This window comes from Perissodus microlepis, chromosome 7, assembly GCF_051167445.1.
Source record: "Perissodus microlepis isolate ML-2025 ecotype Zambia chromosome 7, ASM5116744v1, whole genome shotgun sequence".
NCBI classification, from domain to species: Eukaryota; Metazoa; Chordata; class Actinopteri; order Cichliformes; family Cichlidae; genus Perissodus; species Perissodus microlepis.
Genome location: NC_140467.1, coordinates 57208191 through 57220206, shown reverse-complemented (window position 1 = coordinate 57220206; position 12016 = coordinate 57208191). Strand labels below are relative to the sequence as shown.

General features: G+C 40.1%; 2 protein-coding genes across 4 annotated transcripts; one reads left to right on the top strand and one right to left on the bottom strand.

The window, feature by feature from the left end:
- The first annotated feature begins 3595 nt into the window (after positions 1–3595).
- On the top strand, positions 3596–8826 carry psme3ip1 (proteasome activator subunit 3 interacting protein 1). Of its 3 annotated transcripts, XM_084936218.1 has the most exons (8): positions 3597–3689; positions 5442–5573; positions 5665–5763; positions 6779–6901; positions 7235–7367; positions 7542–7627; positions 7821–8012; positions 8447–8826. In XM_084936218.1, exons 2-8 carry the CDS (start codon positions 5447–5449, stop codon positions 8449–8451), a joined length of 765 nt encoding a protein of 254 aa, XP_084792344.1. In that variant the 5' UTR covers positions 3597–3689; positions 5442–5446; the 3' UTR covers positions 8452–8826. The 3 variants fall into 3 exon arrangements, with proteins under 3 accessions (XP_084792343.1, XP_084792344.1, XP_084792342.1); XM_084936217.1 differs by having other exon boundaries at positions 3596–3689; positions 7824–8826; XM_084936216.1 differs by having other exon boundaries at positions 7821–8826.
- Positions 8827–10057: 1231 nt separating this feature from the next.
- Positions 10058–12008, bottom strand: exosc6 (exosome component 6). Its single transcript, XM_084936215.1, has 2 exons — positions 11324–12008; positions 10058–10730 (listed from the first exon to the last, which is right to left on the bottom strand). The coding sequence occupies exons 1-2, from the start codon at positions 11599–11601 to the stop codon at positions 10184–10186; spliced, it is 825 nt and encodes a 274-aa protein (XP_084792341.1). The 5' UTR covers positions 11602–12008; the 3' UTR covers positions 10058–10183.
- Between the last annotated feature and the right edge of the window lie 8 nt (positions 12009–12016).

Sequence of the window (12016 nt, the reverse complement as noted above, 5' to 3'; positions counted from 1 at the left end):
TTGAGTTATAAATCGAAACTAATGTCTAACATTTGTACAGAAACAGACAGCCAACAAGGGCATGATGCAGAGATTGGCACTGTTGCTTCTGGTCAGCTGGGACCTTTCTGTTCGGAGTCTGCATGTTCTCCCAGTGAGTGTGTTTGTATTTTATTTATTTTTATTTTTATTGGGGGGGGGGGGGGGGGGGGGGGGGGGGATGTGGATGGGAAACAGTGTGGTTATCTTGTTGTCTCTGCAAAGCTGAAGGATCAGAGTCAAGTTTGTATTATGTTATTTGTTTATGTAAAATAAAAAATGAAATTATTCACATATGCAGATGGGGGATGAATAAAAGAAAACAACAGAAAGTGTCATAGCTGTTGGTGGCTTCACTGGAATTTGGCATTCTCTGGAACTCTACTGGAGAGATAAACAACAATCATCCAACACATATTCTTTCACCTGGTGATGGCCGTGGAGAGACTTCAAAATGCAGATATTTTGTTGGGTTGGATTCAGGTGACTATCAAGACCACAGCGTGTGATTCACATCATTTGGATACTCATCAAACCACTCTCAACAAGATATAAATGTTTCATCTTAGGGAAAAGGTTATCTCTCCCTACAGCTGTGTATTGACCTGCAGTGACCCTTCCCAAACACAAGTGGATCCAAACCACAGCATAACAGGGCCACCACATGCCCTCACTGCAGGGGTCAGATGTTCTTCTTTTTCCTTTAATTCCTTTTACTGTATTTAGAACTACTGGATTTTTTAAAGCCTATACAGATTATTATGCATACAAGTATTAATATCAATATTGATCTGATGCCAAATCTACTGTCATGTAAACAGAATTTTACTTTTACATCTGTACAAATCTTTCAATAAATTTTATAAATTAAAAGTGGCAGATAAATAACATAAAGTCTTTTTCTCCAGCTGGGAAAATACACACAGGTATTGCCACTTTGGTGGAATGATAACATATCTGTTGTCTATCAGGCTGACCATTTTCTCAAAAGATTCGTTACTCGCCGTGCTCACTGGACACCGAATGCAATGCAATTGCATTGCATTGGTGATTTCAGTGCGTCTTTGTGATGTGGACGGATACACAGACGCGCGCTGTAGCCTACAGGCTCGCTATTATGGACGCCTGAGTTGATGCTGGATGATTCACGTTAGCATTGCATTGTTTTTCTTCGCATTCATGAATTAATTCTGCTGTAATTTGTGCAGTTTGAATACATTGTGTTGCTTTGTGTTGCAAACACACGGCACTCGTTGCATTTGATTTCTTCTTTATTACTTTCCGTTATTTAGATGTTGATCCGCTTTGAGGGGCAAGCTCTTCATCCTCTGCAGTGACTTTCTGTAGTGGCATTTAAATTTCGTTGTATATTTGTGTCCAGACTGCATCTAAGAAATTTGAAGCTGCGTGCTGCAGGGAACAGCGGTGATCGGTACATGTACACACGTGGTGCTACATTGATTTTAGGGAGCGTCTGATTTCCTGTTGTTTTGAGTTTTAACAGTCGGAGCGATGCTCGTTTAATAGTGGGAGGCCAAATTAAAATACAAATAATTGGGCAGCCCTACTTTTATTTAGCTTGTACAAAATCTTTTTCTTTTTTTTCATGCTTGCATACGTTTACTAGCTGCTGCCTTATCGTTGCAGTCGAAACATCAAAACTGATACAAATGCCAACACCCATAAGTGGTGAACTGTTCCTTTAAAATATGACTGAGCTTTTAGCATTAATCTCCATGGTGCAATGCATTTTATCACAGGACCTGACAACATGTTGATAATATAAATAAATAATAACCTCGCTACATTTGTGGAAGCATGCATAATTACTAAAAGGCACTGAAAGGCTCACTCCCCAGCTGATTGGTAAAAACAGCACATCAGACTGACTAATCAACCCACAAGAACATTTGGGTTTCAGTTATGTGCATGCGTTTTGAACAAACAACAGTTATTTTAGAGACACTATGGCTGAGACCATTACTTTCATTGGACTGGGACAGAAAATATTGTCTTGTAATTTCAGTTTTTCAGCTTAGCAATCATCAATAGTTACTATTTTGGTCGTAGTGCATCATTAAATGAGGAATCATTTATAATATCTGACTTAACTTCGATATAATGTAACCCTCAGCTGAATAAAACCATTGGAATGGTTTTCTTTTCTTTATTTAGGTTTTATTTATATAGCACCAATTCACAACATCAGTGGCCTTAAGGAGCTTAGAGATCTTAAAGTAAATGCCCTACATTATTAGAGATAAAACTCCAACAATCACATGATCCCCCTGGGTAAGCACTTGATATGGCTGGAAGGAAGAATTTCCTTTTAAAAGCAAGAGACTTCTAGGAAAACCAGGCTCAGCGACGGGCAAACACTTACTGCAGCAGGTTAGGCTGTCAGAGGTTGGACTATTAAACCAGAACAAATTTTCAAAATAGAAAAGTGATTCTAAAAATAAGTTATGGTTGAAAAATTGTGTTTGCATGATGTGAGGCCAGTGATGTCATCCACTGGCTTTTGAAGTCAAATGTAAGAAGCTGCAAACCTCGTGTTATACTTATTATCCTTTTTGCTTTTTGAAAGCAGATGTCACAAGAACGGGTTGGATCTGACTGTGAAACTGAAGGTTACTTCATGGTACTGTACAGTCATGTGATAGCAACTTGCCAATCCCATACACCGTAAAGCATAACATGCTTCTGGACAAAAATGGGAACCATTTATTACAAATGAAACTACATGTTTCCTACATTTGTCCAGCAACACTTGAAACTATCAGCCATAACTTTAAACTAGCCAAGAAAGTGTTTGCAGAGGGAAAGAATTAAGCGAGTGGAGGATCGTTTTTCTTTAAACTGGACTTTGCTTTAGCAACACATGAGGCTGTAGCCTGTGGGCGCCGCTTGCTAAACGTACACATTCCATCATGTGGAATCTGTCACTTAAATCGAAAAGGCATTTCAAGAGGTCATCGTGAACAAGACGAACGAGTAAAATAAATTACCATCTACCCTTAAAATGTAGCTGAACAGTCCTCCAGAGATACCTTTGGACCTCATTAATGGATTTTAGGCGCCATCTTGTGATCAATTTGGTAACTGCTTACAATCTTATTTTTATGGGTTTACTTATACTCATTAGTTAATCTGAGAAGGCAAACTTACAGGGAAGGTCGAATATATACAACTTTGTACTGTATATTCACGGTTTTATCTGCAAATGTAATTTCTTTGAAAAGCTTTAGTCTTTTCTTATTTTCATGTTTATTCCGTCTTGTTTTGAATATTTTTTGTTTAAACCTCTATTTATTTGAGGTTTTGGTTTGTTTGTTTTTTCTGGAAAATGGAACTACAAATGGTGCGTATAATTAAGGGACTCTTTAATTATACGCGCAAGAAGCACATGATGTAGCTATAATTAATAATTGACAACAACTGTGTCTACTAATAAATCTAGGTCGTCGGTAATATTCGGTAGGCCTTTTCTGTTAAAATAAATAAATAAAAATAATCTATTAACATATATTGAAAACAGAGCAGCGTGCGTTTAACAACAAAAAAGCGAGTCGGAACTTAATTCGAACGCCGTATTTCGCGACGAGCCGTCTTCAGCGTGACACAAAGATCATTAAACTGGAGCGCTAATCTAGCGACAAGCCTGGATCTTGGTAAGGTTTATCCACGTACAGGTCTTTAATCTTGATACGAGGCAGTCCTAAACTAAAGACTGCTTGGTCATGCATCTGAAAATGTTTCTTTTCAGACTTGACATGATGTTCTGTTGCTCTTAAAGATTATTTTTAACGCTAACGAAGCTAACGTTAGCCGCGGCTTTGCAACGCACAAGGCATCTGCGAGTTCAGAGTTTGCTGCTATGCTATATAGGCAAGAGGTCAGGTGTGTGAGTGTTTCCTTTAATCTTTGTGTGTCCACAGCTTTAAGGGACTAACTCTGTGTGGCGGCTGGCGTTGTTCTCGCTGTTCTGTGTAACAGTGAGTGAATCATCAGGGCCCATTATAAACTAAAAGCTTCGGTCAGTTAAGCAGATCTCTCACTTAATTCACTCGTCATCTTATTTCACATCAGTTAAAGTTTTAAAATGGCTTCAATTTTCATATTCATCAGAGGGCTAAATAAAAGCCAGAAACCACGCAGATCGGTACAGCTTAGTCGAAATGTTGTGCAGTGGTGTTGTGGTTGTCCAGCTGTTGCACTTGTTATTGCTTTGTATGTGATGAACTGATAAAAATAACAGGCTTAATACCATCTGCTGTAATGCCAACCAATGAAAGCTGTCACGTGATGGCCGTTTTCATCTTTTGTACCTTATTTTTAAAGTCACCAAAATATTTTGCAGGAAGTGTGCAAGCCAGTAAATTGATTTGTCAGGAAACGTGGCAAAATAAACTATCGTGAGACCTGTTATGACACGTGGTTTGGAGATGTCGACAACAAAAACACAGGAGGCAGTGCTGGATGTGGCAGAGTTGAAGATGTTAATATTTTTACTGGGAGTGACCATGAGGGACGGGATTAGAAATGAGTATGTCCGAGGGATCGATCAGGCTGAGCGGTTTGGAGACCAAGTTAGCTGGGCAAACAAGACTTGGATGGTTTTTACATATGCAGAGGAGGGAAAGTGCATATATTCAAAAGATGTTGACGATAGAGCTGCCAGTCAGGAGGGAAAGAGGAAGGGCACAGAGAAGATTCATGGATTGCATGAAGGAGAACATGCACAGGGTTAGTGTGACAGAAGAGGTTGCAAAGCATAGGGTGAGTGGGAGGCATATGATCTGATGTGGCGACCCCTAAAGGGCACAGCTGGAACAAGTAGTAATTGTTTTTGTTTTCTTTTTTTAATGCAGAGACGCACATTTCATCAGAAACCTGTTCTAGTGATGCCATTGTGTTTTACAGTACCATGTCACATTTATTCAGCAGACTGTAGCCTCAGGTGGTTGTAAACAATTAACACTTGTAAATATTGGGAATAGGCAGTAGTCAGCTACAAAGTCTTTTAAGGGTTTTGCTTATTTTAATGGAATAGACTTATTTTTTGCTGAGCTATGTCAAGAATCAATTAATATTCTGTGTTCTTTGAGGAAAACCCAGAGGTATTGATTGAGCAGTCACTTGTAAATGGTCTGTGTCCAGTGCGGAGATGGGGACAACACATTTTAGAATGGTATTCAGAGCTTCTGTGTGGCTGTAGAGCAGGTCGTCTAATCTGAATGTTGGTGGTTCGATCCCCGACTGCTCCAGTCTGCATGCCAAAATCCAAGGGCAAGACACTAACCGAGAATTGCTCTCCAATGCGTCCATTGGAGTGTGAATGTTACACAGAAAGCACTTTGAGTGCTCAGAGTAGAAAAGCGCGATATAACAATCAGCCAATTTCTGTGTTTTATGTTGCGCAGTTGTAATGGAAGGAGCAGAAGGAACAGGTGTCGACCTCAGCAGGAAGTTTGTGTCTGAAGCAGAGCTTGATGAGAGGAGGAAAAAGAGACAGGAGGAATGGGAGAAAATCAGAAAACCTGACGACCCAGAGGGTAAGAACACATATCCAAAACTATACCAAACCTCTAAAGGATGTCCCACTGTGCATGTAACCCCTTTGTATTTGTCCTTTGTACTTCTCAGAGGTCCCAGAGGAGGAGTATGACCCACGCTCCCTCTTTGAGCGGCTGCAGGAACAGAAAGACAAGAAACAAGAAGAATATGAGGAGCAGTTTAAATTCAGTAGGTCTTTGTGGGTGTTGCTCCACTTTTCATTAGGGTTTGAATGAACACTTTTCTTCTGTAATTCTGTGATGTAAGAGATAATGTATTATCAGCAGTATGGGTCAGTACACTTTAATATTCAGTTTCTAAAGGTTGTTTTTGAACAGCTTCATAGCAAATGTAACGTAAGCCTTTTAGAGCACAAGCCACCATTTTTAGACATCATTAAGGTCCACTTATTAATCCAAGTCCTAATCAGCCTTAAAATTGTCTTTGGCTCTTGAGGAAACTTTGTAAAGTCTGTAGATTTAATCTTGAAGAGTTTATCTGAGTTCCAGTGGTGTGAAACTTTGTGCCCCTTCCTGATTTTCTTGTATGTTTGTCACTCGTAAATGTTTCAGATCATTAAACAAATTGAAATATTAGACAAAGATAACACAAGTAAACACAAAATGCAGTTTTTAAATGAAGGTGTTTATTATTAAGGGGGCAAAAATCCAAACCTACATTGACCTGTGTGGAAAAGGAGATTAAAGTGGAGTAGATCAAAAGATCCTTAAAAGCCAGACATCACACTGTGATCCAAGGAAATTCAGGAAAACTCTTTCACACCACTGTATGTCAGGTTGGGAATTGAGGTTCTTCTCCCAACAAAATAATGGGAATAACTACTCCCATAATTTGGTGCTTTTAATTCTGATGAAATTCAAGATTTCAAAAATGTCTTCAGAACTTGGAAGCAATGATTATGTTAAGAGAAACATTGAAATTCATTCTCCTGCTTCGAGTGTCAGACAACTTACCCCCAGTTTTTATGTAGAGCTTATTTGGAAAAGCTCTCTTCAGTTCGTTCATTTATAATTCCATATTCAACATTTTTGCAAGTGATGTTAGATTTTTGTTTTCAGTGCTTCCTCAGATGACACTACTTTATGTTTGTGCAGTTTTTATGGCAGATTGTCTCTGGTTTGTTTTCGGGAAAATGCAGTCACTCTCTTGTCATGTGTTTGAGAGTATGTTTCTATGGTAACAGAGAACATGGTGAGGGGATTGGATGAGGATGAGAGCAGTTTCTTGGACGAGGTCTCCCGGCAACAGTGTCTGGTGGAGAAACAACGCAGGGACGAGGAGAAAAAGGAGCTGTTGGAATACAGAATATCCTTCATATTCAAACAGGGCACTTGCACGGTTGAGATTGGAGTCGTAGAAGCCAGCATGCAAACATAAAACCAGAATGAGAGTTGCATTTAAGTTTGCGTTATATTAAAATCAATAGCAATTCGAACTCTCATTCAAATACGAACTGCCTCTACAGCAAGATTTCTACTTCTGAGGTTGAGTTTTACATTCATATTCTTACTTGTTTGAGTAAAGCTTTCCAGTCTGCTCTCTAGTGTCTCCCTTCGGTTTTTAATCCCCCACTTTTCCACGCTAGGACCCCATAAGGAGTTTTTTTTTTTTTTTTTCACCTTAACTGTGTAGCTTCACAGCGCTCTAGTGAAGCAAGCATCTGCAGAGAGCCGCAGAGAGCCTGAAAAGAAGGTGGCACCTAAAGGGGTGGAGCACAGGACCAGCCACCTGTCACAGGCCCATTTATTAGTTGGAGCTGTAAAGAGACGCAAGTATGCACATGAACATGCACCATCCTTGAAACATGTTCTTGTTGTTTTCACCTGTTCTCAGCTGCATTTGAATAAAACACCAAATCCACACTGTTTTACTTTTAAGCTTAAATTTTAAAACTTACTCTTGTCTACTTAGTCTTGTTTTTCTAATCTCTTTGTTCTCTCTCCAAGTTCCTCACAATCAGACAGCAGTAAGAAACAGAAAGTGGAAATCACGGCAACAACAGCAACGACAGGAAATGGAGAAAAACACACAGGTGGGCAGCAGCCAGAAAAACACATTAATATGCAGCTCATATAATATACAGTGGAGTTTGTTCCCTGTGAGCGGTTAAAAAGTGGAAATGGATGCAGATTCAGTGGACCACTCTTACTCTCTTTCCTACAGTTCAAATCACTGTGACTGTTGTATGTTGGCACAAGTTCTTACACTTAAGTTATGCTTTCCAGAAGAGGGGGGCGGAGCAGGAGCCAAAGATCAACAGACAGTCCCCGGCGTCACTGCAAAGCCGCCCTCAGCCGCCTTGAGCTCCGGCCAAGGCGTACTACACTTGCCGTCAGCGGCTGTGTGTGTCGGTGTTTTACCAGGACTCTGCGTTTATTCCGGCAGCAGCGACTCTGACAGCAGCTCGGACAGCGAAGGTAGCGTGGACGCAATTATGTCGCCGTACCCACGGCACAACAGGGCCTACAGATAGACACACAGCAGCATCCACACACAAACTGACACATGTTGGTAGCAATTAGAAAAGGTGACCTCGCATAACACATGCACACACAAACTGATTAAAGTCATTTATAGAGGCGTATCTGCAGGTAACAGGAGTTATTGTCAAGTAAGTCATACACCTGCAACACACAGCAAGCAAACATTTTATGAATTCCTATTGTTTTCACAGCTGTGAGTTTAACTGTTGCTCTTTGTCATCAAAGTTCAGCCCAGTGATACAACCCTAATAAACCAACTTTAAACTCTATTATGAGCTAAATCTGTGTATCTATTTGTGTTGTTTTGCAATTGTGGCACCCAAACATGACGCCTCCACCCTTCCTTCCCTCAATTGCATGTCACGCAGTTTAAGCCGAGCAACCAATCCCGCACTGCCTACCCTGATGACATCCTGCCCCCCCTACACTCCCTTCCCAACCCAAGCCACAACGGCTGCAAGCTGTGCTATTGGCTGAGGGAACAGTGATTGACAGCTGTGGAGCAAGGAAGAGACTGCTTTAGACTGTCACATGACTCACACCTTTTAGCTATCTGCAGCAGAGGAGTGAGAGCAGGACTGCGTTTGGGTTGAATGCTGAGTCTGTTTGGATTGAAAAATTCTGTTTTTATTTGTGTGAAGTAATGTATGTTTGTTTAAAAGTTGCGTTATTCTGGGAAGATGCTGGACTGTTTATTGCTGTCTCAGACTTTGGGGCATCTGAGAAGAAATAAAGAGATTTCCCTGTGTTGTGCCGTGTTTTACTTTGGAGTTTCTGAGAGTACAACAGAAACATTATATTTACAGGAAGTTTTAAAAATGGCTCAAGTTTAGGAAATGGGCATGATTATTCCTTTTAATTTGGTGCCTCTAAAGAGTGTTGTAAATGTCTGTTTTTCTGAGAGGTTATAGGAAAAGAGACAGGGATTCATCTAGATTTGATGTTTTGGGGGCCTCAGCCCCAGTCACAATATCATGCATACAGTGCATGATATTAATAATGGTAATCAACTCTCTTCACATTTAAAACAGTTGGGTACACATTACAATTTTAACTTCCAAACCAGCTTAACTAGTGGAATGACCTGTTGCAGTGACTAAGAATAATTCAGAATAAATAATGAATATAACACACCAGTTTAAGGGTGGACGCTAGTTATCAAATATGAATCAAAGGGTCGATAATGTTGACCAGAATTTTCCAAAGTTAAAGTAAGAATTTTGTGAGGAGAAAGGAGAAACATGCTTTACATTGTTTCAGTCTGTTATGAATGGGATGTCACCAAAGTTCATATGCACGTGAAGGCAGACAAGCTAATACTTTTGGCAATACAGTGCATGAAAGAGGTGGTCTAAAATAACATGCATATTTAATAATTGGTTACAGTTTGACAGGCAGGGAATAATCTAATGTAAATCTATGAGGCTCTAGCTTTTTCAATAAAGTGTTTTCTATTTTTATTCTGTATTGTAGATGATTACCATATCTGTGTCACCAAACGTAACTTTGTTTCTTACATTTTAAGCCAGCAGCATGTGACAACCTCTGCATGTAGAAGGCAGAGATAGGTCTCTATGATGCCCTGCAATAACTAAGCTCTTTTTGGCAAACGCTCTCTTGGTGCCAAAAAATAACACATAAAGTTTGGTACTCAGGATTGTGGCCCTGGGTATGACCTGTGGACATGATTTATGATTCATCAATGAAAACCAAAATAAAAGAGGGTTGTATAATTGTGTAATTCTGTTTGTGACAGAAGGTGTTGACAAACTTTTTGTTACCAAATCCATCTGTAATTATATTGCATATATTGCTTTTATGAGGCTATTTGCACTGCCAGAGTGCACCTACTAAAAATATACCAGTTGAACAATTTCTCTCCAGTGTTGTGGGAAGCATTTAGTTTCAAATCCTGGGAAGAATATACATTAAATATAGACCGTTAAATAATTTAATGAGGAAATGCAAAGAGGCGAATCTCAGAGTTCATATTTTTCTTTTAATATATAAACTAATACCACACATGGAAAAATAGATCAAGTTCTTTAGTAACGATTGGAAATGATCTACAGGAAAGACTATAAACGGAGGAGTTCGTGGTTCACTCAGCTCTCTGATTGTGATGGCGCAGCTTTGCGCACAGCCTTTGTCAGGGCACACTGGATAACTGGGTACAGTTTATAGCATCCCTCAATGCAGGTCCTCACTCCAGCGGTTAGAGTCTCTTCAGTCATTTCTCCATCAGACTGTAGTCCAGAAATCTGGTTCAGGCTTGGGAGGAATGCGACAGTCAGACCACCCTGGTTCTCACAGCTTGCCGAGTTGCAGCCGTTTTCCTCCATGTAGGAGGGGTCAACCACATAGGAGGTGCCATCCTGGCGCATGGAGCAACCGAGCACCAGATCATACATTTCGATCCCCGCATCTGCAAGCGCAAGAGAGGCGCATGTGACGGCATGTGCCAGAACTGAACCGCTGTTCTCAAGAACCATCACGTTGACCTCGATCTGAGAGCGAGGGTATTTGTGGAGACATATGGCAGGCTGCAGGCTCTCATGTAACATCAGGGAAAAGTCCTTGTCCTGACTCCCCTGAATCCAGGAGCCCCTCTCCGGGCAGGAAAATGGAGCAAAGCGCATGTCGGTAGTCAATCTGGACACAGAGAAAAACAGTTGTGGTTGAGTCTTTTTTTTTTTTTTTTTTTATTAAACTGTCACAGATATCAGTGTCCACTTCAAACTGAATGCTTTATTGGTATACCCACATAAGCTCAGTTTTCAAACTAACTATGGTACTAAATAATAGTTCACAGTGAGAAGTAATACAAAAACTCTTTTCAAACACAAGAAGTTGCCTCTTTGCGCACATTTATGACTTATGGATATGTCAAAAAGCGTTTTAATCCCCTTAAAAAAAAAACCCAACAACAACAAAAAAGTGCTGAATTTGGATTAAGTCAATAATGTCCCCAGCAATTGTTTTGGGCAAAAGTTAAAATTCTGTTGCATTTCAATTGTTTATGTGGTTTATTAAAGTTTAGACTAGTTTTCACGCATGTGTAGTTCAGAACAGTGGGGGAAATAATAAAAAAAAAATAATCCAAAAATCCTGCTAGCCATGTAAGACACAGCAGGCTGTATTTTTATTATGACTTCACAGTTTAATCAGCAGAAAACCATTTCTTTGTTTGTTGTGTTGTTAGAACAGTCAATATGCTTAAAGATTTAAACAAACAAACTCCATACCTTCCACATTTCATATTCGTCTCATCCTTCCGGTCTGTTTCTCTGGGGCCATAAACGCAGCACATCAGCTTGGTGTTTCCAGCCTCCAAGTACGCGGAGCCTTTAGCTTGGCTCACCAGGCCACAGCGGACGAAAACGGGCCGCACGTCGACCTGATCCCGTCGCCGACCGTCAGCTCTGGGCCCCTTCGAGGGCAGAACCGCTGCCGGATCGCACGAAAAGAGAGACGGGCTCTGAGACACTTCTGGACCACGAACACGTTTGGTGTCAGTCGGCATGAAGTAAATGAACCAAGCAACCGGTCCCGCACGAAATCTCTTCCCCTAGAAACATAGCATGCTGGAGAAATTCTTCCGCTAATATACGCACACTGAAGGATATTACATCAGAAATGCGAAATATCGAGTACGTACGGATGCAGCAATATTTCATCATTATTACTAGTCAGTTCGTATGCCATAAAATAACAGTCACAAAAAAGTGATACATGTTATTAATCAAGGACAGAATAAAATCATTTCTTTAAAAAAAAATGTAAATAGATAAATAACAACATTAGTTAAAAAAGTTAGAGTACTTAAAACAAAAGCTGGCATACATTGGGTTTGCGGACTTTTCTCACATTTCTCTACATCAACTAACATATTTAAAAACGACAACAAAAATCTGAGCTGACACCGTTTAAGTTGCATC

Excerpts from the sequence above, each read along its gene's own strand:
- psme3ip1 (XM_084936216.1), top strand. The coding sequence starts at position 5,447 with ATGGAAGGAGCAGAAGGAACAGGTGTCGACCTCAGCAGGAAGTTTGTG. Across the intron at positions 5,574-5,664 it reads AAAACCTGACGACCCAGAGG|AGGTCCCAGAGGAGGAGTAT; the intron begins GTAAGAACACAT and ends TGTACTTCTCAG. Across the intron at positions 5,764-6,778 it reads TGAGGAGCAGTTTAAATTCA|AGAACATGGTGAGGGGATTG; the intron begins GTAGGTCTTTGT and ends CTATGGTAACAG.
- exosc6 (XM_084936215.1), bottom strand. The coding sequence starts at position 11,601 with ATGCCGACTGACACCAAACGTGTTCGTGGTCCAGAAGTGTCTCAGAGC. Across the intron at positions 10,731-11,323 it reads ACGAATATGAAATGTGGAAG|ATTGACTACCGACATGCGCT; the intron begins GTATGGAGTTTG and ends CTCTGTGTCCAG.